The sequence below is a fragment of the Oncorhynchus nerka genome, linkage group LG7, assembly GCF_034236695.1.
Source record: "Oncorhynchus nerka isolate Pitt River linkage group LG7, Oner_Uvic_2.0, whole genome shotgun sequence".
In the NCBI taxonomy this organism is placed as follows: Eukaryota; Metazoa; Chordata; class Actinopteri; order Salmoniformes; family Salmonidae; genus Oncorhynchus; species Oncorhynchus nerka.
The window spans coordinates 81,960,901-81,983,167 of NC_088402.1; the positions used below are offsets into that span (position 1 = coordinate 81,960,901).

General features: G+C 44.5%; 1 protein-coding gene across 1 annotated transcript; it reads right to left on the minus strand.

Annotated features, from left to right (window-relative positions):
* Positions 1-830: 830 nt before the first annotated feature.
* LOC115132505 (structural maintenance of chromosomes protein 1A-like) lies at positions 831-21,453 on the minus strand. Its single transcript, XM_065020873.1, has 23 exons — positions 21,128-21,453; positions 20,396-20,584; positions 19,679-19,791; positions 19,020-19,223; positions 18,441-18,679; positions 17,977-18,235; positions 16,715-16,855; positions 16,425-16,607; positions 16,056-16,163; positions 14,706-14,891; positions 12,361-12,540; positions 12,040-12,186; positions 11,671-11,808; positions 11,241-11,464; positions 10,827-10,968; positions 9,373-9,518; positions 8,953-9,106; positions 7,103-7,213; positions 6,687-6,843; positions 5,530-5,684; positions 5,015-5,236; positions 2,525-2,632; positions 831-2,317 (listed from the first exon to the last, which is right to left on the minus strand). Exons 1-23 carry the CDS (start codon positions 21,234-21,236, stop codon positions 2,237-2,239), a joined length of 3,696 nt encoding a protein of 1,231 aa, XP_064876945.1. The 5' UTR covers positions 21,237-21,453; the 3' UTR covers positions 831-2,236.
* Between the last annotated feature and the right edge of the window lie 814 nt (positions 21,454-22,267).

Genomic DNA, 22,267 nt, shown 5'->3' on the forward strand with positions numbered 1-22,267 from the left:
ACCACACTCCAAAAAGCAAGTCCTGCAGGCTCTAGTTTTATTTTATCTTGATTATTGTCCAGTCGTGTGGTCGAGTGCTGCAAGGAAAGACCTAGTTAAGCAGCAGCTGACCTCGAACAGAGCGGCACGTCTTGCTCTTCATTGTAATCAGAGGGACAATATAAATGCTATGCATGCCAGTCTCTCTTTGCTAAGAGTTGAGGAGAGACTGACTACATCAATTCTACTTTTTATTAGAAACATTGTGTTGAAAATTCCAAATTGTTTGCATAGTCAACTTAAACACTGCTCTGACACAGACACATACCCCACCAGGAATGCACCAGGGGTCTTTTCACAGTCCCCAAATAGCGTACAGTATTGTATAGAGCCATTAATGCATGGAACTCCCTTCTCATATTGCTCAAATGAAGAGCAAACCTGGTTTCAAAAAGCCGATAACGTAACAGCGAATGGCACAACGCCTCTCCCCAATTTGACAAAAATAGTTTGTGTGTATGTATGTTACGTGTGTCTTTGTTTAAATGTATGTAGTTCTGTTCTTGTCTATTAATGTTCTGTATTATGTCATGTTTTGTGTGGACCCCAGGAAGAGCAGCTGCTGCTTTCACATCTAATGGGGACCCAAAAAAATATATATCGTGAGATATCAATAAAAACTAAGAAATATGAGTGAGTGGACCTAGCCAGTCCACCGGAGTAGTCCTTTCTGGAGTGCATCTCAGGACAACAGATGAGTTCGCTTGAATTGTGCTGAACAATATAACATATGCTGCAGAATAACATGACAAATGTCATGCTGCTGCTACAACTCAATCGGAACACACAAGTTCTAAAATAGTTGTGTTTATTAACTTAAAATAATCAATCCACTGTCAATGGAATACACAACATTTCTGAAGCAGGATTGACCCATAACTGGAGTTACCCCATATGTCTTGGACTGGTTAAAAATAAATGCCATGGGACACTGTCAAAGCCACTATCAAAAGCAGACATCACTTCCCCAAATCAATGGTACTCAGCTACTAATAACTTTATCACCTAAATAAATTGTCCAAAAGTGATAATACAATTCATGAAGATTGGATAGGAACTTTCTGCTAGAAACAGATGTACCTAGACGTGCTACAGTAGAAACACATTACTAGCAAAGCCTAAGGTAATAATTGCTTTTCATTATCATTTTAAAAGTGATGTTCACCAGTTGTCACCTCTATTTACGTGATAAAATGATATGGGTCACGCTAATGGAGTTCCATGATTTATCTCATGACAGTTTATAATGTACTCAATGCCTTTAAAGATCATTAAACAGTATACAATAAGTTGGGTCCTGTGTTTTGCACAGTCATGTGACATGCCTGGATTTTAACCTTCATCTAAAGCGTTTTCAAACCGTCCCCTTTTATTTTAGGTGTAATTCTCATTTCTAGATAACCCTTAAAATACAGGACAAAATCTTGCAATGGCACATGATTGCACAAAACACAGGGCCCAAATGTGCGTCTGCTCTCTTCGTCCACCTCAAACTCGACAGGTTCTCCATCTCCGACACTGAGAAAGGTATTATAGTGGTTTTCTTCAACACTGCAAAAGGTATTTCCTTGGGTTGTTTTACTTTATGGTCGTACATTGTACAAAAACGACTTATTTGGTGCCATTCCTGTTGGTGAAACCAACTGTAGCCATTCCTGACTTGATACTACACTTGATCTTAGGCAAAAGACAGAGAAATGATAACCATAGGCATTGCTGACATTCAACCACATTGTGAAGAAGTGAAACAACCAGAACAACTCAGTTTGGATCCAAGCTAGTTAAACTGGGGGGGTGGAGGGGAATCAGATGACATCCGACTGGCGATGAAGCAGACATCAAATGAGACCGAAGGCTTTTCCACTTCTAACACAAATCACATAATGAAAGTAGCACAAAAAAAAATGAAAAATGCCCAAGCAGGCTATACTAACCAGGATTTCAGAAACATACATTTCAGTGAGTAAAAAAAAAAGAGATAGAAAGCAGGCAGAAACAGCAAGGGACTAGCTGGACTTTAAAAAAACACTCATTTCCATTGTCAGTTACAAAATGTTTTAAAACGTTTTCAGTTGCCTGCCCTAAGGAATATGATTCAGTTGACCAAGCAGAATGTCAAAATGCCAATGAGTTAAAAGGTATGCCTGTCGTTTAATTTCGCTCCTCTCCTCCGAGTGATGTCCTGCTGGTTGGGGTTCTACTCATTGGGGTTGGGGTTGGCCTCATGGTACACAGACAGGTCAAAGGTTAGTACTTTGCTGATGACGCAATCTCCTTGCTGTGGAGGGGAAAGAGTGGTGCTGTCAGTTTTGCCATTATTTCATAGAAAACAGCTGGCACACAACTACATTTTATTATCTAATGTGTGAGAGAAAATGTAAAGACAGTCTTATGGAAAGTATTGTTTTTATGTGAAAGTATTAAAAGGTTTTATGGATAGGTGTGTTGCCTCTTATGTTTATGCGGTGCTTGTGTGTGAGCATACCTCTGGATAGACCCCGATGAGCGAGTCAGCCTTGGTGTAGAACTCTTCCTTCAGAGAGATCACTATAGCCTGAGTGTTCACTGACTGGTCCTTAATGTAGTTGGCCACCTGCAGGGTCACATATTTAGAGAGTTAGGATGTTGAGGTTTCTGCATTATGATGCATTTATATGACCTACATTCCATGGCAGCCATGTTAGCTCCTCATGGGCAATATTGACCAACAGCAGTTCACTGAATAATAAAGCAACGATAAGTACAATATTCAAAATTCTCGTCATGAATGGATAAATGGAACGCTCGAAGGCGCCAACATGGCATCCATTCTTAAAGTTGGCCCAACTCTCTAAATAGGACATTAGACATGACAATAACACAAGGCTCGTCTGAAATGGCATCCTACTTCCAACCTTTCCCCGTTATACACGAAGAATACGTGCTCTTTCCATGACAATTTCTATGACAATAACACAAGGCTCGTCTGAAATGGCATCCTACTTCCAACCTTTCCCCGTTATACATGAAGAATACGTGCTCTTTCCATGACAATAACATGAGGCTCGTCTGAAATGGCATCCTACTTACAACCTTTCCCCGTTATACACAAAGAATACGTGCTCTTTCCATGACAATTTCCATGACAATAACACAAGGCTCGTCTGAAATGGCATCCTACTTCCAACCTTTCCCCGTTATACATGAAGAATACGTGCTCTTTCCATGACAATAACATGAGGCTCGTCTGAAATGGCATCCTACTTCCAACCTTTCCCCGTTATACACAAAGAATACGTGCTCTTTCCATGACAATTTCCATGACAATAACACAAGGCTCGTCTGAAATGGCATCCTACTTCCAACCTTTCCCCGTTATACATGAAGAATACGTGCTCTTTCCATGACAATAACATGAGGCTCGTCTGAAATGGCATCCTACTTCCAACCTTTCCCCGTTATACACGAAGAATACGTGCTCTTTCCATGACAATTTCTATGACAATAACACAAGGCTCGTCTGAAATGGCATCCTACTTCCAACCTTTCCCCGTTATACATGAAGAATACGTGCTCTTTCCATGACAATAACATGAGGCTCGTCTGAAATGGCATCCTACTTCCAACCTTTCCCCGTTATACACGAAGAATACGTGCTCTTTCCATGACAATTTCTATGACAATAACACAAGGCTCGTCTGAAATGGCATCCTACTTCCAACCTTTCCCCGTTATACATGAAGAATACGTGCTCTTTCCATGACAATAACATGAGGCTCGTCTGAAATGGCATCCTACTTCCAACCTTTCCCCGTTATACATGAAGAATACGTGCTCTTTCCATGACAATAACACAAGGCTCGTCTGAAATGGCATCCTACTTACAACCTTTCCCCGTTATACACAAAGAATACGTGCTCTTTCCATGACAATTTCCATGACAATAACACAAGGCTCGTCTGAAATGGCATCCTACTTCCAACCTTTCCCCGTTATACATGAAGAATACGTGCTCTTTCCATGACAATAACATGAGGCTCGTCTGAAATGGCATCCTACTTCCAACCTTTCCCCGTTATACATGAAGAATACGTGCTCTTTCCATGACAATAACATGAGGCTCGTCTGAAATGGCATCCTACTTCCAACCTTTCCCCGTTATACACAAAGAATACGTGCTCTTTCCATGACAATTTCCATGACAATAACACAAGGCTCGTCTGAAATGGCATCCTACTTCCAACCTTTCCCCGTTATACACAAAGAATACGTGCTCTTTCCATGACAATAACATGAGGCTCGTCTGAAATGGCATCCTACTTCCAACCTATCCCCGTTATACACGAAGAATACGTGCTCTTTCCATGACAATAACATGAGGCTCGTCTGAAATGGCATCCTACTTCCAACCTATCCCCGTTATACACAAAGAATACGTGCTCTTTCCATGACAATAACATGAGGCTCGTCTCAAATGGCATCCTACTTCCAACCTATCCCCGTTATACACAAAGAATACGTGCTCTTTCCATGACAGAATGACCAGGTGAATCCAGATGCTAGAATCCCTTATTGTTTTCACTTGTTGAGGCAACTGAGAACACACTGTGTATGTGTGTTATTCAGAGGGTGAATGGGCAGGACTAAAACATATAAGTTCCTTGAACGGGGTACGGTAGTGGATGCCAGGCGCACCTGTTTGTGTCAAGAACTGCAATGCTGTTGGGTTTTTCATGCCCAACAGTTTCCCGTGTGTATCAAGAATGGTCCACCACCCAAAGGACATCTTGCCAATTTGATACAACTATGGGAAGCATTGGAGTCAACAAGTGCCAGCATCCCTGTGGAACGCATTCGACACCTTGTAGAGGCCATGCCTCGATGAATTGAGGCGGTTCAGAGGGCAAAATGAGGGGGGGGGGGTATGGAGTATGGACATTTCAAGAGATTACATTTTTTTTTTTTTAAGTAGTTTTTGCAGCAGGGTTTTAGACACCTTGCCGATGTTGGTGTTGTCCAGAGCAGCATCAATCTCATCCAGGACGAAGAATGGGGCAGGCTTGTAGCTGTGTATGGCGAACAGCAGAGCCAGGGCAGCTACAGTCTTCTCCCCTCCAGACAGGTTGTCCATGGGTCTGAACCTCTTTCCAGGGGCCACACAGTTATAGTTGATCCCATCCAGGTAAGGCTCCTCGGGGTTCTCTGGCCCAAGGAAGGCCTGGGGGGGTAGACAGATATTTAACCAACATGTACACAGAGGTGCAGCCAAATATCACAACATCCGAGAAGGAATAGTTGTCTCGCTCACAATTAAAAGCTGATGGTATTATTTCTATAGACTAAAAGCATAACTTTTGGTCCCAATTTTTTTACATTATTTTGAATAAATAAAATGTAGTTTCTTCTGAGAACACAGTTAACCATGTAAAAGTCGGCCCCTGCCAAGGACACTCCATTTGACTCACCCCAATAGGACAAAACAATATGCTATCTGGTCACAGAGAGTGATACCTGGGCAGAGCTGTTGCGTGACAGGGCTTTGTAGATCTCATCGATGTTGGTGGACACAGCCTCAAAACATGCGTTAAAGCGGTCAAACCTCTCCTTCTTGATCTGCTCAAACGCCTGCTTGGCCTTCTTGGCTCTCTTACGGGCCGCCTCAAACTCTGGAATACAGATTAGATCATCATGAACACATTATGCAATAATTATAATTTGTTTCTTGTTTCAGTAACATTTCATACATTCAGTGAGAGAGGGATTAAGTTAGCCCATGTCTCCAGGCTCAAGTGTAAGACTGGGTTCTACATTTCTCACTTCATCCCCCTTCACCTGTCCCTGACAGACTCTAGTTTCTCCATGGCCTTCATGTTGGGTTCCACACCTTCCAACTAAATCCTGACCTCCTCCTCTTACCGTCACTGGTCTCCTGGAACTTGTCCCTGACAGACTCTAGTTTCTCCATGGCCTTCATGTTGGGTTCCACACCTTCCAACTAAATCCTGACCTCCTCCTCTTACCGTCACTGGTCTCCTGGAACTTGTCCCTGACAGACTCTAGTTTCTCCATGGCCTTCATGTTGGGTTCCACACCTTCCAACTAAATCCTGACCTCCTCCTCTTACCGTCACTGGTCTCCTGGAACTTGTCCCTGACAGACTCTAGTTTCTCCATGGCCTTCATGTTGGGTTCCACACCTTCCAACTAAATCCTGACCTCCTCCTCTTACCGTCACTGGTCTCCTGGAACTTGTCCCTGACAGACTCTAGTTTCTCCATGGCCTTCATGTTGGGTTGCACACCTTCCAACTAAATCCTGACCTCCTCCTCTCCCTCTCACCGTCACTGGTCTCCTGGAACTTGTCCCTGACAGACTCTAGTTTCTCCATGGCCTTCATGTTGGGTTCCACACCTTCCAACTAAATCCTGACCTCCTCCTCTCCCTCTCACCGTCACTGGTCTCCTGGAACTTGTCCCTGACAGACTCTAGTTTCTCCATGGCCTTCATGTTGGGTTCCACACCTTCCAACTAAATCCTGACCTCCTCCTCTCCCTCTCACCGTCACTGGTCTCCTGGAACTTGTCCCTGACAGACTCTAGTTTCTCCATGGCCTTCATGTTGGGTTCCACACCTTCCAACTAAATCCTGACCTCCTCCTCTCCCTCTCACCGTCACTGGTCTCCTGGAACTTGTCCCTGACAGACTCTAGTTTCTCCATGGCCTTCATGTTGGGTGCGCTGATCCTCTGCAGTATGGACTGCTGCTCGTTGAGCCGCTGCTGCAGTGTGTGCATCTCTGCTTTGATCTCATCCTCTGCCAGCGCGTCCTGAGAGAGTGCAGACACACACACAGGCACGCAAACAAACACAAATATGTTAGGTGACTCATATCCTCGGATCACACTGCATTTCAAACTCACCTAAAACAACCCTATTGCTGGGTATTGAATCATGACTGAAACAGCTACAGTACACATAGATATAGAGTCTGAGTCTATGTGAAGAGAGAAACTATGTCCCAATTCTCCACACGTCTCCCAGACTCACCCTTAGTATGCAGGGTTCAGGCATGTGTGTACTTCTTACCTTGAGGTCTTCAGACAAGTTGCTGTAGTCGATCTCTATGAGAGCCTCTTTAGCCAGGACAGTACTGGATGTTCTCTGACTGCTGCTAGACTCCTCCTGCTGGGAGCTCCCCTAGAGGGGGAGAGAGTGAACACAGTGAGGCAGTCAAGTCAGGTCGGTTGGAAGCAGGGTTGGGGAGTAACGGATTACAAAAATGTTAACTGCAATTGGTTATTTTACAAGCTAAAATATTGCAATCAGATAACAGATACTTTTGAAAAACTAGATGATTACTTCGAGGATTACTTTTAAATTCGGAAAGGATGTTTGCGAAAAAAAATCTTTGACTCAAATCTGCATTGAAAAAAGGCGCAAGTTTAAGTTTGTTCTACCTGAGCAAGTCTGACCACAAGTCAGACGCCACTATGATGACACACCAAATGATGACCACATGTCAGAGACCTCTATGATGTCAGAGACCACTATGATGTCAGAGACCACTATGATGACCACATGTCAGAGACCACTATGATGTCAGAGACCACTATGATGACACACCAAATGATGACCACATGTCAGAGACCACTATGATGACAGGGACCACTATGATGACACACCAAATGATGACCACATGTCAGAGACCACTATGATGTCAGACCACTATGATGTCACACCAAATGATGACCACATGTCCGAGACTACTATGATGACAGGGACCACTATGATGACACACCAAATGATGACCACATGTCAGAGACCACTATGATGTCAGACCACTATGATGTCAGAGACCACTATGATGTCACACCAAATGATGACCACATGTCAGAGACCACTATGATGTCAGAGACCACTATGATAACACACCAAATGATGACCACATGTCAGAGACCACTATGATGACAGGGACCACTATGATGTCACACCAAACGTGTTTGATGGATCTTGGGAAAAGAGCAGAAATAGGCTTTTGTGGGCTACAGTCCAAGCTGTCTTCCAATGGTGCGACTGCTGTCGGCATCCAAAGATTATCCAACTTGAATAAACGCTTGGAGGTCGGGATGACAGCAGTGATGTAGTCTGCGGTAATACGGATATCACTTGTTATTGATATCTACTTAGCACATTGATGTGAACCACACTGCTGCTCTCTCATTTAACTATTGGAGCCTTACGGATTGTGGTTGTTGTGGATGCTGTTCACAAATCTAAATGTATATTTGAACCCAATAATGGTTGAATTCAAGAAGTTTAAGCTGCCTATCAATCATTGTTTTTGAAACCTAGCGGACAGCCAGTGAAAAATGCGCTCTTGCAACAGCTGCATAGTGAGGATCCCAGTTTATGGAATAAAAGTGGGGCTTTTATTAACCAATCTAATTTATGCCGATAAAAAAATGCATCCATAGTCCTAATGGACACATGCTCGAACTCGCACACTTATTTTTATTTAATGTAAAGATATAATTTAATAATGTTATTATATGTAGTAGAAAGAGGTGGGTTAGAAGAAGCCTATCTAACCAACCCATAAAGTAAAATTGAACATCCATATATGGCCAGATATGTAAACTTTAACATTGATTTATCCTGCAATAGATGTCGTTCAATTGGTAACATACATTTTTGTCTTCTTCTAATGCCTCTTAAGGGGGAAAGTAATCTAAAAGTAACTGAATGTCATCAGATTACATGACCGTGTTTGGGTAATCCAAGAGTTATGTTACTGATTACAATTTTGGACAGGTAACTAGTAACGGATTTAGAAAGTAACCTACCAAACCCTGGTCAGAAGGGAGAAGGAGCGAGGGAAAGAAAAAAAGCAGGAGAGAGAGAGAGAGAGCGAGAAAAATAAAGAGTGTGTTTAGTACCTCTCCCTGGCCGATGTCGTCCATGGTCCCAGAGCATAGCGGCAGTCTGATGTCCTGCATCTTACAGGCCTGCAGCAGGTTGTGGCGGTCGCTACGTTTCTGCTCCAGCTTGGTCTCGATGGCCGTCACCTCTTTCTGCAGCTGGGTCAGCTCCCTGTGGAAATAACACATTGGTCAAACAATAATGCCAGAAACTACAATGCTACAAACTAGTAGCAATCTTTCTGAGTCAGCTCCCTGAGGTAAACACAAACAGTTGTCAAACACTAAAACAATATGGCAACGCTACAACTGTTCTTTTTTCTTAAAACACATAAATAAATCAATGTAGTAAGTCAAAAAATATGTGCCTTTTAGAAATGGGTGGAAAAAAGAGGATGAGGGTTTGATTTGTGTGCGTGTCTAAACTTTGAGACTCACTTGTTGGCTCCTCCCAGTTTCTTACGTATATCTTCCATCTGGTGGTTCTTGTCGTTGACCTCTGACTTCTTGGTGAGGTGCTGGTTCTTCAGGTCCTGCAGCTGGGCCATGGTCTCATCTATGGTCTTCATGTGGCGGTGCTCCTCCTGGGAAAGACAAGACACAGGGAGAAAAGGGTTCAAAACAACTCTTCCAATCTGACCAACAGAGAAAGATATTACACATTGATTGATGCCATCGGTCTGAGACTTTAGGGCGCGTCCCAACACTTCCTCGTCATGCATTTAAAAGCATTGGATTGGTGGAGGGTGGTTGGCAGCAGATTGTTAAATCCATGAGAGGGAGTGTGCAATTGAACATTTCAGGAGAAGGGTAGCGAATCGGGACACAGACTTACAGTGCCTTCAGAAAGTACTCATCATACTTCTCCACTTATTCCACATTTTGTCTTGTCCAAAATGTAGTATAAGCCTGAATTCAAAATGGATTAAATATACACTACCGTTCAAAAGTTTGGGGTCACTAAGAAAATGTCCTTGTTTTTGAAAGAAAAGCTATTTTTTGGTAAATTAAAATAACATCAAATTGATCAGAAATATAGTGTAGACATAGTTAATGTTGTAAATGACTATTGTAGCTGAAAACGGCTTATTTTTTATGGAATATCTACATAGGCGTATAGAGGCCCATTATCAGCAACCATCACTCCTGTGTTCCAATGGCACGTTGTGTTAGCTAATCCAAGTTTATATTTTTTTTAAAGGCTAACAGATTATTAGAAAGCCCTTTTGCAATTATGTTAACACAGCTGAAAACCCAATCCAACATCTCTGGAATACTTATGTAAATGTGATATTTTCAGTTTTTCTTAAAGCATTCTAAAAACCTGTATTTGCTTTGTCATTATGGGGTATTGTGTGAATATTGATGAGGGGAAAAAACTATTTAATCAATTTTAGAACAAGGCTGTAACATAACAAAATGTTGAAAAAGTCAAGGGGTCTCAATACTTTTAAAATGCACTGTATGTGTTGGGTACAGAGATGAGGTAGTCATTCAAAAATCATGTTAAACATTATTATTGCACACAGAGTGAGTCCATGCAACTTGTTAAGCAAAGTTTTACTCCTAAACTTATCTAGCCTTGCCATAACAAAGGGGTTGAATACTTATTGACTCAAGACATTTCAACTTTTCATTTATTTATTAATTTGTAAAAAAAAGAATTAAACATAATTCCACTTTGATATTATGGGGTATATTATAGTGTGTGTAGGCCACAGACCAAAAATCTGGATTCAATCCATTTTGTGGAAAAGGTCCAAGGAGAGGAATACTGTCTGAATGCACTGTCGTTTAGAAGCCTGTAACATTAACCTCTCTACCTTCTTGAGACTCTATATATTGCCATGGTGTCTCTACCTTCTTGAGTCTGTATCTCAGTCTCGACTTACCTTCTTGAGCCTCTCTATCTCGGCCTCGTCTTTCTTTACGGTCTGCTCCCACATCATGACCTTCTCTTGGTCCTCCTTCAGCTGGTTCTTCTCATAGTCCAGCTGGATGCCCAGACGAGTCTTCTGGGTCTCAAACTCCAGCCTAAAGGACACAAAGACAGAGACAAAATGGATGACGTTAGCTAAGTAAACCCACTCAGAGACAGGCTAAAGGCAAGGCATGAACTGGATTAATGTAAAGGGTCAACACACTCAGAGAAACTGAGTGACAGACTAGGCCCAAAATGGCTAATGTTAAGTCAAACTATCCAGAGAAACTGAGAGACAGGCGAGTCACAAAATGGACACCTGCAGTGCATTAAAAACAGGTTGACTCGGTTCATATTGACCCATAGTGGAAGATGAGAGACTCACCGTTTCTTTGCGATCTCGTTCTGCCTCTTGACCTTCTCCTCCTCGAACTCTCTGATGTTCCTGACTCCAATCTCCTTACAGAACTCGATGAACACCTCGTCTTCCACAACGTTCATACGGTCTCTCAGATCATTGACCTCCTTCTCACGGGATTGGATGATCCTCTTGATGTCGTTAATGCGAGGGCAGAAGTTAGCCAGCTCACTCTCCAGCTTAGACTTCTCCTACAGGAAGTGGGAAAATTACTTGAGTTAGTCTAATGAATCACACCTAACACCACTACGACTATTAGGTGATTGATGACTCTTAATGACCAATTATAGGTCATCATGGAACCACAAATGGGCACTTAGTTGGGCACCACAGCCTCAAGCTACAAAACCAACTGACAGTTTGTGCTGTGGCCCCCTGTGTTGCTACACCTCCATACCTGCATGTTGAGGGAGAGGTGTCGGGTCTTGGTCTGTTCCAGGTCACTCTGGGAGTATTTCAGTCTCATCTGGAGGCCGTGGGCCTGAGACTGGACCTGACGCAGCTCTGCCTCCTTCCTCTTAGCCTTCATTTGCTCCTGTCGACACGAGAGAGGTGCATTGTGGGTAATGTAGTGAGCATCCTCCACAGATTTCTGATAGTAAATTAGTTTAGTATATTTTGCACAGATACATCACACACACAGTAGTCAATGAACGGAGGGTAAACAAGTCCAGCACTGATCATGTGCTTTTCAGGAGAGAAACTATATATACACACAAACCCCAATTCATTGTACAGGCCTATAACATTTTTAAAGACAGGTTACCTTGAGTTCCTCAGTGAGTTTCTCCTTCTTGTCCTTGAGTTTGTCCACAGCCTTCTCATCCCAGCGCCTGGCCTTAGCCTTCAGATCACTGGCTCCACCCGAGATCACACCAGACTTCTGGAAAAGTGTACCGTCCAGGGCCACCGTCTGGAGAGAGGGGGGAGGGAGGATGGAGAGGGGGAGAGAGGTGGAGTGAGGATGGAGAGAGAGAGTGCGTGAGAGGTATAGATGGATGGACAGACAGAAAAATACATTTTGTTAGGTTGCATAACTTTCAATCAACCAGTGAAGGTGTGTGTGTGTGTGTCCATGTGTTTGTACCTTGTGTCTGTAGGGCCCTCCGAAGGCGATGCGTCGAGCGTCCTCTACGTTCTCACAGACCAGTGCGTTACCACAGGCGTACTGCAGGGCCTTCTTAATGTGAGGCGGCTCGTAGCGGATCACATCGATCACCAGCTTGGCTCCACGCAGCTCACGCAGCTTCTCATCTGTAGGCTTCACCTGGAGACAACACAGAGAAACCCGAACAGTAAAGACTGATACAACCACAGAGAGACCTGGACAGTAAAGACTGATACAACCACAGAGAGACCTGGACAGTAAAGACTGACACAACCACAGAGAGACCCTGACAGTAAAGACTGACACAACCACAGAGAGACCCGGACCGTAAAGACTGACACAACCACAGAGAGACCCTGACAGTAAAGACTGACACAACCACAGAGAGACCCTGACAGTAAAGACTGACACAACCACAGAGAGACCCTGACAGTAAAGACTGACACAACCACAGAGAGACCCGGACCGTAAAGACTGACACAACCACAGAGACCCGGACCGTAAAGACTGACATAACCACAGAGAGACCCGGACAGTAAAGACTGACACAACCACAGAGAGACCCGGACAGTAAAGACTGACACAACCAGAGAGACCCGGACAGTAAAGGCTGACACCACAGAGAGACCCGGACAGTAAAGGCTGACACCACAGAGAGACCCGGACAGTAAAGGCTGACACCACAGAGAGACCCGGACAGTAAAGGCTGACACCAGAGAGAGACCCGGACAGTAAAGACTGACACCAGAGAGAGACCCGGACAGTAAAAACTGATACAACCACAGAGAGACCCAGACAGTAAAGGCTGACACAACCAGAGAGAGACCCGGACAGTAAAGGCTGACACCAGAGAGAGACCCGGACAGTAAAGACTGATACAACCACAGAGAGACCCGGACAGTAAAGACTGATACAACCACAGAGAGACCCGGACAGTAAAGACTGACACCAGAGAGAGACATGGACAGTAAAAACTGATACAACCACAGAGAGACCCGGACAGTAAAGACTGACACAACCAGAGAGACCCGGACAGTAAAGACTGACACAACCAGAGAGACCCGGACAGTAAAGGCTGACACAACCACAGAGAGACCCGGACAGTAAAGGCTGACACAACCACAGAGAGACCCGGACAGTAAAGACTGATACAACCACAGAGAGACCCGGACAGTAAAGACTGATACAACCACAGAGAGACCCGGACAGTAAAGACTGACACAACCAGAGAGACCCGGACAGTAAAGGCTGACACCACAGAGAGACCCGGACAGTAAAGGCTGACACCACAGAGAGACCCGGGCAGTAAAGGCTGACACCAGAGAGAGACCCGGACAGTAAAGACTGACACAACCAGAGAGACCCGGACAGTAAAGACTGACACAACCAGAGAGAGACCCGGACAGTAAAGACTGACACAACCAGAGAGAGACCCGGACAGTAAAGACTGACACAACCAGAGAGAGACCCGGACAGTAAAGACTGACACAACCACAGAGAGACCCGGACAGTAAAGGCTGACACAACCACAGAGAGACCCGGACAGTAAAGACTGACACAACCACAGAGAGACCCGGACAGTAAAGGCTGACACAACCACAGAGAGACCCGGACAGTAAAGGCTGACACCAGAGAGAGACCCGGACAGTAAAGACTGACACAACCACAGAGAGACCCGGACAGTAAAGACTGATACAACCACAGAGAGACCCGGACAGTAAAGACTGACACAACCACAGAGAGACCTGGACAGTAAAGACTGATACAACCACAGAGAGACCCGGACAGTAAAGACTGACACAACCACAGAGAGACCCGGACAGTAAAGGCTGAGGTAACTGTGTATAGGGATTCCACCCTATGTTAGTGTGACCAGTCCCATTAACCGTAGTCTTCCCCCGTGTTTTACCTCCAGATAGACGAGGTTGAAGGAAGGTCTCCGGCTCTCCTCTCTGATGTACTGGATGCAGACTCATCTATCCATCCATCCACCCACCCATCCGTCCGTCCATCCATCCATCCATCATACCTCCAGATAGTCGAGTGGCAGGAAGGTCTCCGGCTCTCCTCTCTGATGTACTGGATGCAGACTCATCTATCCATCCACCCACCCATCCGTCCATCCATCCATCCATCCATCCATCATACCTCCAGATAGTCGAGTGGCAGGAAGGCCTCTGGCTCTCCTCTCTGATGTACTGGATGCAGACTCATCCACCCATCCATCCACTCATCCATCCACCCATCCATCCACCCATCCATCCACCCATCCATCCACCCATCCATCCACCCATCCATCCACCCATCCATCCTTAGCATTATACCTCCAGATAGTCGAGTGGCAGGAAGGTTTCTGGCTCTCCTCTCTGCTCTTTGATGTACTGGATACAGTCTCTACCGGTCTTCTCTGAGTCCACGATGATGGCGTCCATATTCTTGCCCAGCACCTTGGTCACAGCGATCTGAAACTTCTTCTGAGTGGGCTGACACAGGTCGATCAGACGGCCGTACTGGAGGGAGGGTGTGGGGAGAGAACGTGAGCATTGGAATATGTAAAAACCATTTCACGATGACTTCAATGTTCTGATGACTCAGTTAGTAGAGCATGGTGCTTCACACGCATGACTGGAAATCGCTTTGGATAAAAGCGTCTGCTACATGGCATATATTATCAATATCCCAAGAGAAGAAACATGTCTAGAACACAAGAACAGAGAACAGGTGTAAGGAGAGTAAAACAGAGAAGGAGACAGTCTTTCTACCGGACCAGTTGTCTCCACCTCTGAATACTCAGCTAAGAAAAGCCTACTGACATTTACTCCTGAGGTGCTGACCTGTTGCACCCTCTACAACCACTGTGATTATTATTATTTGACCCTGCTGGTCATCTATGAACATTTGAACATCTTGAAGAATGATCTGACCTTATTGGCCATGTACTCTTATAATCTCCACCCGGCACAGAGTACTGTCCTGTTTTTCTCTGCATCTCTTCCTCTTTTAGGCTGGGTTTCTGTATAAGCACTTTGTGACAACGTGTGATATAAAAAGGGTTTTATAAAATAAATGTGATTGATTGACATTGACAGGCATAGAAAGTGAACTCTGTGGTTGTCCTGTGCCAGCATCCAGTCCCCAGTCCTACCACAGATCTGCGGTAGAGTTTCTTCATGCTCTCCATGATCTCTGCTGTCTGGTAGCCTCTAGCCTTTACAGGGAATGGTGTGTTAACTATATGCTAGCCGTTAGCCTCCAGTGATCCTACCACAGATTGAGTGTGCAGTCTCCTGACCCTCTCCATGATCTCTGCTTTGATTTAGCTAGACTCTGACCCCAAACCTCTGCAGCTACCTCTGCGTTACCCTATGCTAGCCTCTGACCCCAAGCCTCTACAGCTAACTCTGCATTACCCTATGGTAGTCTCTAACCCCAAGCCTCTAAAGCTAACTCTGCGTTACCCTATGCTAGCCTCTGACCCCTAGCCTCTACAGACAAATCTGTCGTTACGCTATGCTAGCCTCTGACCCCTAGCCTCTAAAGCTAACTCTGCGTTACCCTGTTAGCCTCTGACCCCTAGCCTCTACAGACAACTCTGTCGTTACGCTATGCTAGCCTCTGACCCCTAGCCTCTACAGACAACTCTGCATTACGCTATGCTAGCCTCCAGGTCTTACCACAGATCCGGGGTACAGTCTCTTGATGCTGTCCATGATCTCTGCTTTGCGTGCCTGCCTGCTGTTCTCCTGTCTGTCAATCCTGGCGTCTCCTAGCTGCTCCATCACCTAGGGAACAGAGAAACAGGCTGTCAATCAAATATCTTAATGTCCTCAGCCCAAACCATGTATATGACAGGATCCAGGGACTTGCCATTTGCTAGAAAATCCATAACAGCAAAACTGAAATGATAAGATTGTTTTTTTGCCAAGATTGGCATTTGTGATACAGCGATCATGTAATGTCAACACACCATGTTATGTTTTTCCCAATGTGTTTCAGTATCAATCAATGACTGATTGAATGATTGACAGATAGCGTTCCAGTACCTGATTGAGTTCCAGGTTGATCTCGTCGATCCTGTTCTTTGCCCCCTCCACCTGCTCAGTCAGCTCCTCCTCCATTCGGTTCTGTTCATCCAGAGACTGCTTGCTGGTGGTAATGTAGTCCTCCAGCTTCTCAATACGCTTCTGGTTCTCCTCTATCTCACGGATCTTCTGCTTGATCTTTGCCTGCAGATGAACATTTGAATAACGTTTCTCTCTTTGGTCACTCCTTCAACTTTTCCGTTGGGTTCCCCAATGAGCACAACCATTTATTCTGTATCAGCATCCTTTACCTCAGTCTCCACTTTCTTCCTTTCCTCAAGGTCGAGCCGGTCCTGGTCGGCCTTCTGGTCTCTGTTGAACTTCTCCAGCTCCTGGGCGAGAGTGGCCGCCCGCTTACTGGCCTCCTCCTTCAGACGGTGGTACACCTTCACCTGGGGAGGGAAGGAGGGGGAAAGTAGTAGATATTACTGGATGGTTCAATTCAAATCACATGTTATTTGTCTAATGCAACAGGTGTAGTTTCACCTTACAGTGAAATGCTTTTACTTACAAGATCTTAACCAACAATGCAGTTAAGAAAAATACCTCAAATAAATAAATAATAATAAATAAAAGTAACAAATAATTAAAGAGCAGCAGTAAAATAACAATAGCGAGGCTATATACAGGGGGTACCGTTAGCTAGTTGTGCGGGAGAACCAGAATGCTTATTGGCTGAAAGCTGTGGTATATCAGAGGTCTGACAAAACAGTTATTTTTACTGTTGGCAACCAGTTAATAATAGCAATAAGGCACCTCGGTGTTTGTGAAAACGCTTATCAGCAACGGGAATCGTTAACACGGCTGGCTATCTTCCAGAGTGAACAACAGTAGAAGACGGGAAAAGGGAGACCCATTTCGGACAATCAGAGCCATAAGAGCTTGCCGCTGAAAGGCCAACAACCTTCCTAAGGAGGGCTGGTTCCGACCGAGATCAACGACGAACGAAGGCATAAGTACATACATAATGTAAGTACATTCAGGATTTCTTATTCCAAAAAGGCGGCGATTCATGTGCAAAGTATATGATTACTTTGAGGATAGTTCTAAATTGTACCCCTCTCTTAATTTTCTGTGTAACAAGCCGCAATATGTTGTCAGTCATGTATTAAGTATGTATGTTTATTCTGTGTTATTATTTAGTTAGCTAGTAAATACATAATTAAACCAATTTGGGTAATACTGAATCATGAGTAGGGCTGGGGTTTTTGCAGATGCATGTGGTTACGATTGTTCAGAATGATGATATGATAAGAGGTTATGATTAATATGTTGACTGTTTTATGGATGTTATAGGTAAAGACCTTTAGAGTTTAATTCAGGAGATGGTAACTCCTTAAACAACCTCTCTCGTGGTGCCCCAGATCCTAATGAGTTAAATGTTACATGATTCATTTAAAAATCGGGTAACAATTAAACATAGTTAGCTGATTAAATAAATAATAGTCATCGGCTTAATGAAAGTAAAGTCACCACAATCCTTATGACTCTTCATAGACTCCCTGTCTCAAACCTGATTTTCCTCCAGTGTGAGGTCCTGTCCCTGGCTCTGGGCCTCCTCCTCCATTCGGTCGTCAAACTCCTGCCGGGCCATCTCCACGGCGCCCTGTTCTTTCTCCAACTCATCCATGTCCCCCTTCCTCTTCTTGTACAGCTTCTGGGCGTTCTGGAGGGACTTCTTGGCTGCTTCTAATTTTTTGATCTTGTGTGAGGTGTTTTCTTTGGCCTTGATGTACTGGGGTCGCTTCTGGTTCAGCTCAGCGTCCTTCTCCCTGTAAAGGGTACGATATTCCTTCTTTAACTTCCAAAATGGTAACTATTTCCCCTGGCCTATCAAATCTCCACAATTTCTTAAGCTCCTTCCTCACGAGCTATCCCTCATTTCCCTCGCTCACTCCCACCCCGCTCCCTACTCGCTGGTCTCTCATCATCCTCCCCAGCTCTTTCTCCCTCCCTACATCCATCATCCCCACTTACTTGATCTCTTTCTCCACAGTCTGTTGGTCTCTCATCATCCTCCCCAGCTCTTTCTTCTTCTCCTTCAGTTCCTCCTCCACGTGGTCCATCTTCTTGCGGTCCTTGTCAATCCCCTTGTTGTGTTGCGACAGCTCGCGGTTCAGCTTCTCGATCTCAGCATCATTGTGATACAGTTTGAACAGCTGCATCTGGACGTGGGCTTTCACCACCTCGTCCTTCAGACGCTGGTAACGCTCAGCCTAGAGAGGAGGCAGAAAGTGAATGTGTGTGTGTGTATTGATGGAAGAAAACAAGTCCTGCACTTCCTTTTTCAGGTGAAAAACAGGAAAATGTTTATTCCATTTCACAGGGCTAACATTTTGACCAACTGGTCTTCATCAATGTCAGACGATAGTAACAAAATGTGTGTCATAAGAACCACAACAAAGGACTATATGTATGGAGGAAGGGATGATAGTATGTCAGTCTAACAATCTCAAAGTCCCAGTTATGACTTTCCAACAGAAGATTAAAACGTGAGTGACGGGGAGAGGGAAAGAGCAGGATGTGGTGTCACCAGACAGGATGTGTCCTCCATACCTCCTCTTTCTCCTGCTTTGCCTCTTTACGTTCCGCGGCGATGTTTTTCTTGCGGTGGTAGTTGAACTGTGTGTCCTCCTCAGCCTTCACCATCTCCTTCTTCCTGCGGTCGTACTCCTGAGCCAACTCCCCAGACCGGGAGATCTCCTCAAATAGAGCCGTACGCTCCTTAGGGTTCTTCATGGCTATGGACTCCACAGCACCCTGATTGGGGAATACATAGAGGTCAAAGGTTACTAACACTGTCATACATAGGGTAAGAGAGGTCCATGGACAAATGGTATCTAGAGTTTTAATTCACTTATGAGAAAACGCTACACACATTCAACTTAATTATGTAAATCGTTTGCATGTGCGTGATATATTGTGAACAAAGATTTTTTTAAATGCTTGTGTTCATTTATACCATTTGTTTGCTTGTGACTGTATTAGTGTGTGTGTTTTATTTTATTTAACTTGGCAAGTCAGTTAAGAACAAATTCTCATTTACATATTTATTTATTGACGATGCTGGGCCAATTGTGTGCCGCCCTATGGGACTCCCAATGACGGCCGGTTGTGATACAGCCTGGACTCGAACCAGGGTCTGTAGTGACGCCTCTTGCACTGAGATGCAGTGCCTTAGACCGCTGCACCAATCAGGGAGCCCTGTGTCTCACCTGGAAGACGAGGAAGTTCCTGGCCTTGATTAGAATGCCTAGTTTCTCCAGCTCCTCGCTGTACTCTGCCAGATTCACCACCTTACTGTTGATGCGGTACTCTGACGACGAGCCTAAGACGTGCATAAAAAGGGGTAAAACTATTATTATATGCATTACTGTGCGTGTCCTAAGCTCTTCACTGTGCTCAGCCAGACCCCCCGCCATACTGTTGATGCGGTACTCTGACGACGAGCCTAAGACGTGCATAAAAAGGGGTACAACTATTATTATATGCATTACTGTGCGTGTCCTAAGCTCTTCACTGTGCTCAGCCAGACCCCCCGCCATACTGTTGATGCGGTACTCTGACGACGAGCCTAAGACGTGCATAAAAAGGGGTAAAACTATTATTATATGCATTACTGTGCGTGTCCTAAGCTCTTCACTGTGCTCAGACAGACCCCCCGCCATACTGTTGATGCGGTACTCTGAGGAGGAGCCTGACACAGACAGACAACATGGAAGATGGTTGTTATGCAGAATGACGCAGATCCTTACTTTTATCTACAGTATATATTTTTTTGGGGGGGGCATATCAACCTTGTTTGCGCCATCAGATATATAAACATCTTCAAAGAGGACCAGACGAAACTAACGACAGGTGTCGTTAACCAAACAGTTTCTCTCTACCAATGGATCTGTGTTGAGAAAGTCAGTGGGGAAGCCGTGGCTTACCAATGATGATTCTGGTGAAGGTGCGCTCTTCTCCACTGTCCTCATGGTACACCATGCTCACAAACGCTCTGTTGGCTGCCGGCTTCCCCACGGGAGCTCCGTGGATCAGGTCCTTCAGAGTCTTCACACGCAGGTTACTGGTCTTCTCAGCCAGCACAAAGCTGATGGCGTCCATGAGGTTGGACTTGCCTGGGAGGTAGAGAATATGAATGGAGTCAGTGAATGATCTATTCAAGTCTTGCAAATATGGTTGATTTGGAAAAGGACGTAACTAGCTGGCTTGGTTAAGACTACATAATAAAAGTGCTGCTCTAATGTTTATGCATGTGAGATCTCATTTATTTGTTCCTACTGACTGGGTGACTGTCAGGGAAGGAAATGTGTAGGGCGAGTTCGTTTTGCATGTCCCGGTGCACTGGTTGGGTAGTGTTTACACATTTTACACCATTTCATTGGTCAAGAACTCTCCATCTACCAGCCATGCAAAACGAAGTTGGCCATTGATAGCTATCCAGCTAAACATTATGGAGGCGTGGCAAAATATTAATTAAAATGCAACGGTTCATATGCATGTACATTGCTGTCATTGTCAACAAAGTATTGAAGCATTGCAGCTTGAAACAAATGTAGCAAATAGTCAACCCGGCTAAACTAGTAACGTTACCAGCAGTGCAGTAACGCTAAAATAAGCATTAGCTAGATAGAATACTTGCAATATTGACCATAACTTACCGGATCCATTGGGCCCAATAATCGCAGTGAATTTGTGAAAGGGGCCGATGATTTGTCGGCCCTTGTAAGATTTGAAGTTTTCGATCTCTATTAGCTTCAAATAACCCATTATGATCAGATCGCTTGTGCGAAAACAAAGAATATGTGTTGTTGTGATAGCAGCTAATGCTAGCTAGCGATTGAACTCGTACCATGCACGCAAATTGTAAATATTTGTTAAAAATAATCAAAAGTTACATTATCGATCGGTGTGCCAGGCTAACTAACGCGATTAGCTTGCAACAACAATGCGCCATTTTCCAGTCCTCCTGCAGGATTGGAGACCACTGAGCGCGCGTAAGGGAACGACTTCTCGCGAGATCTTACTGCTACGATTTATCAAAATGCCATAATAAACTTCAAGCGTTTATGTTTATTTCAAATGTCAGTACACTGGCTGATAAAATTATTACAGTGAAATTGATTTCAGACCGCAATCATTTTAGAAGGTTTAAATGCCAAAGCAACCAAATATCTGTTTTGTTTAACTTTTCAGCCCACTACAGTCCCGTTCAAAACTATAGGGAGAATGTATAAAGTTGATTTGCCGATGGACAACCTTTCCAATGTGGCAGTGGAACGCCGACTGGCCACGGAGGCTGCGCTCCAGGCTCGGATCTTCAAGCATTGGAGAGAAGAGAACTTGAGGCGATGGAGGGTCAATGAGAGAAGGCCTTCGGTAAGCAACAGAGGGCAAGATATAGACAGACAGTGGGGTGTATTCATGGATGCCAAAGGAAGCCAGGCTTCCCCAAAAAATTGACCAAGAAAAAAAGAAAATACAAACACATTTTCTTCAATTCACAAGAGGCTAAATGTACAGTACACAGCCAAAAGGATATGGACACCCCTCCAAGTTAATGAATTTGGCTATTTCAGCCACACCCGTTGCTGGCAGGTGAATAAAATTGAGCATACAATCTCCATAGACAAATATTGGCAGTAGAATGGCCTGTACTAAAGAGCTCAGTGACGTTCAACGTGGCACTGTCATAGGATGCCACCTTTCCAACAAGTCAGTTTGTAAAATTTCTGCCCTGCTAGAGCTGCCCAAATCAACTGTAAATTCTGTTATTGTGAGTAGCAACAATGGCTCAGCCG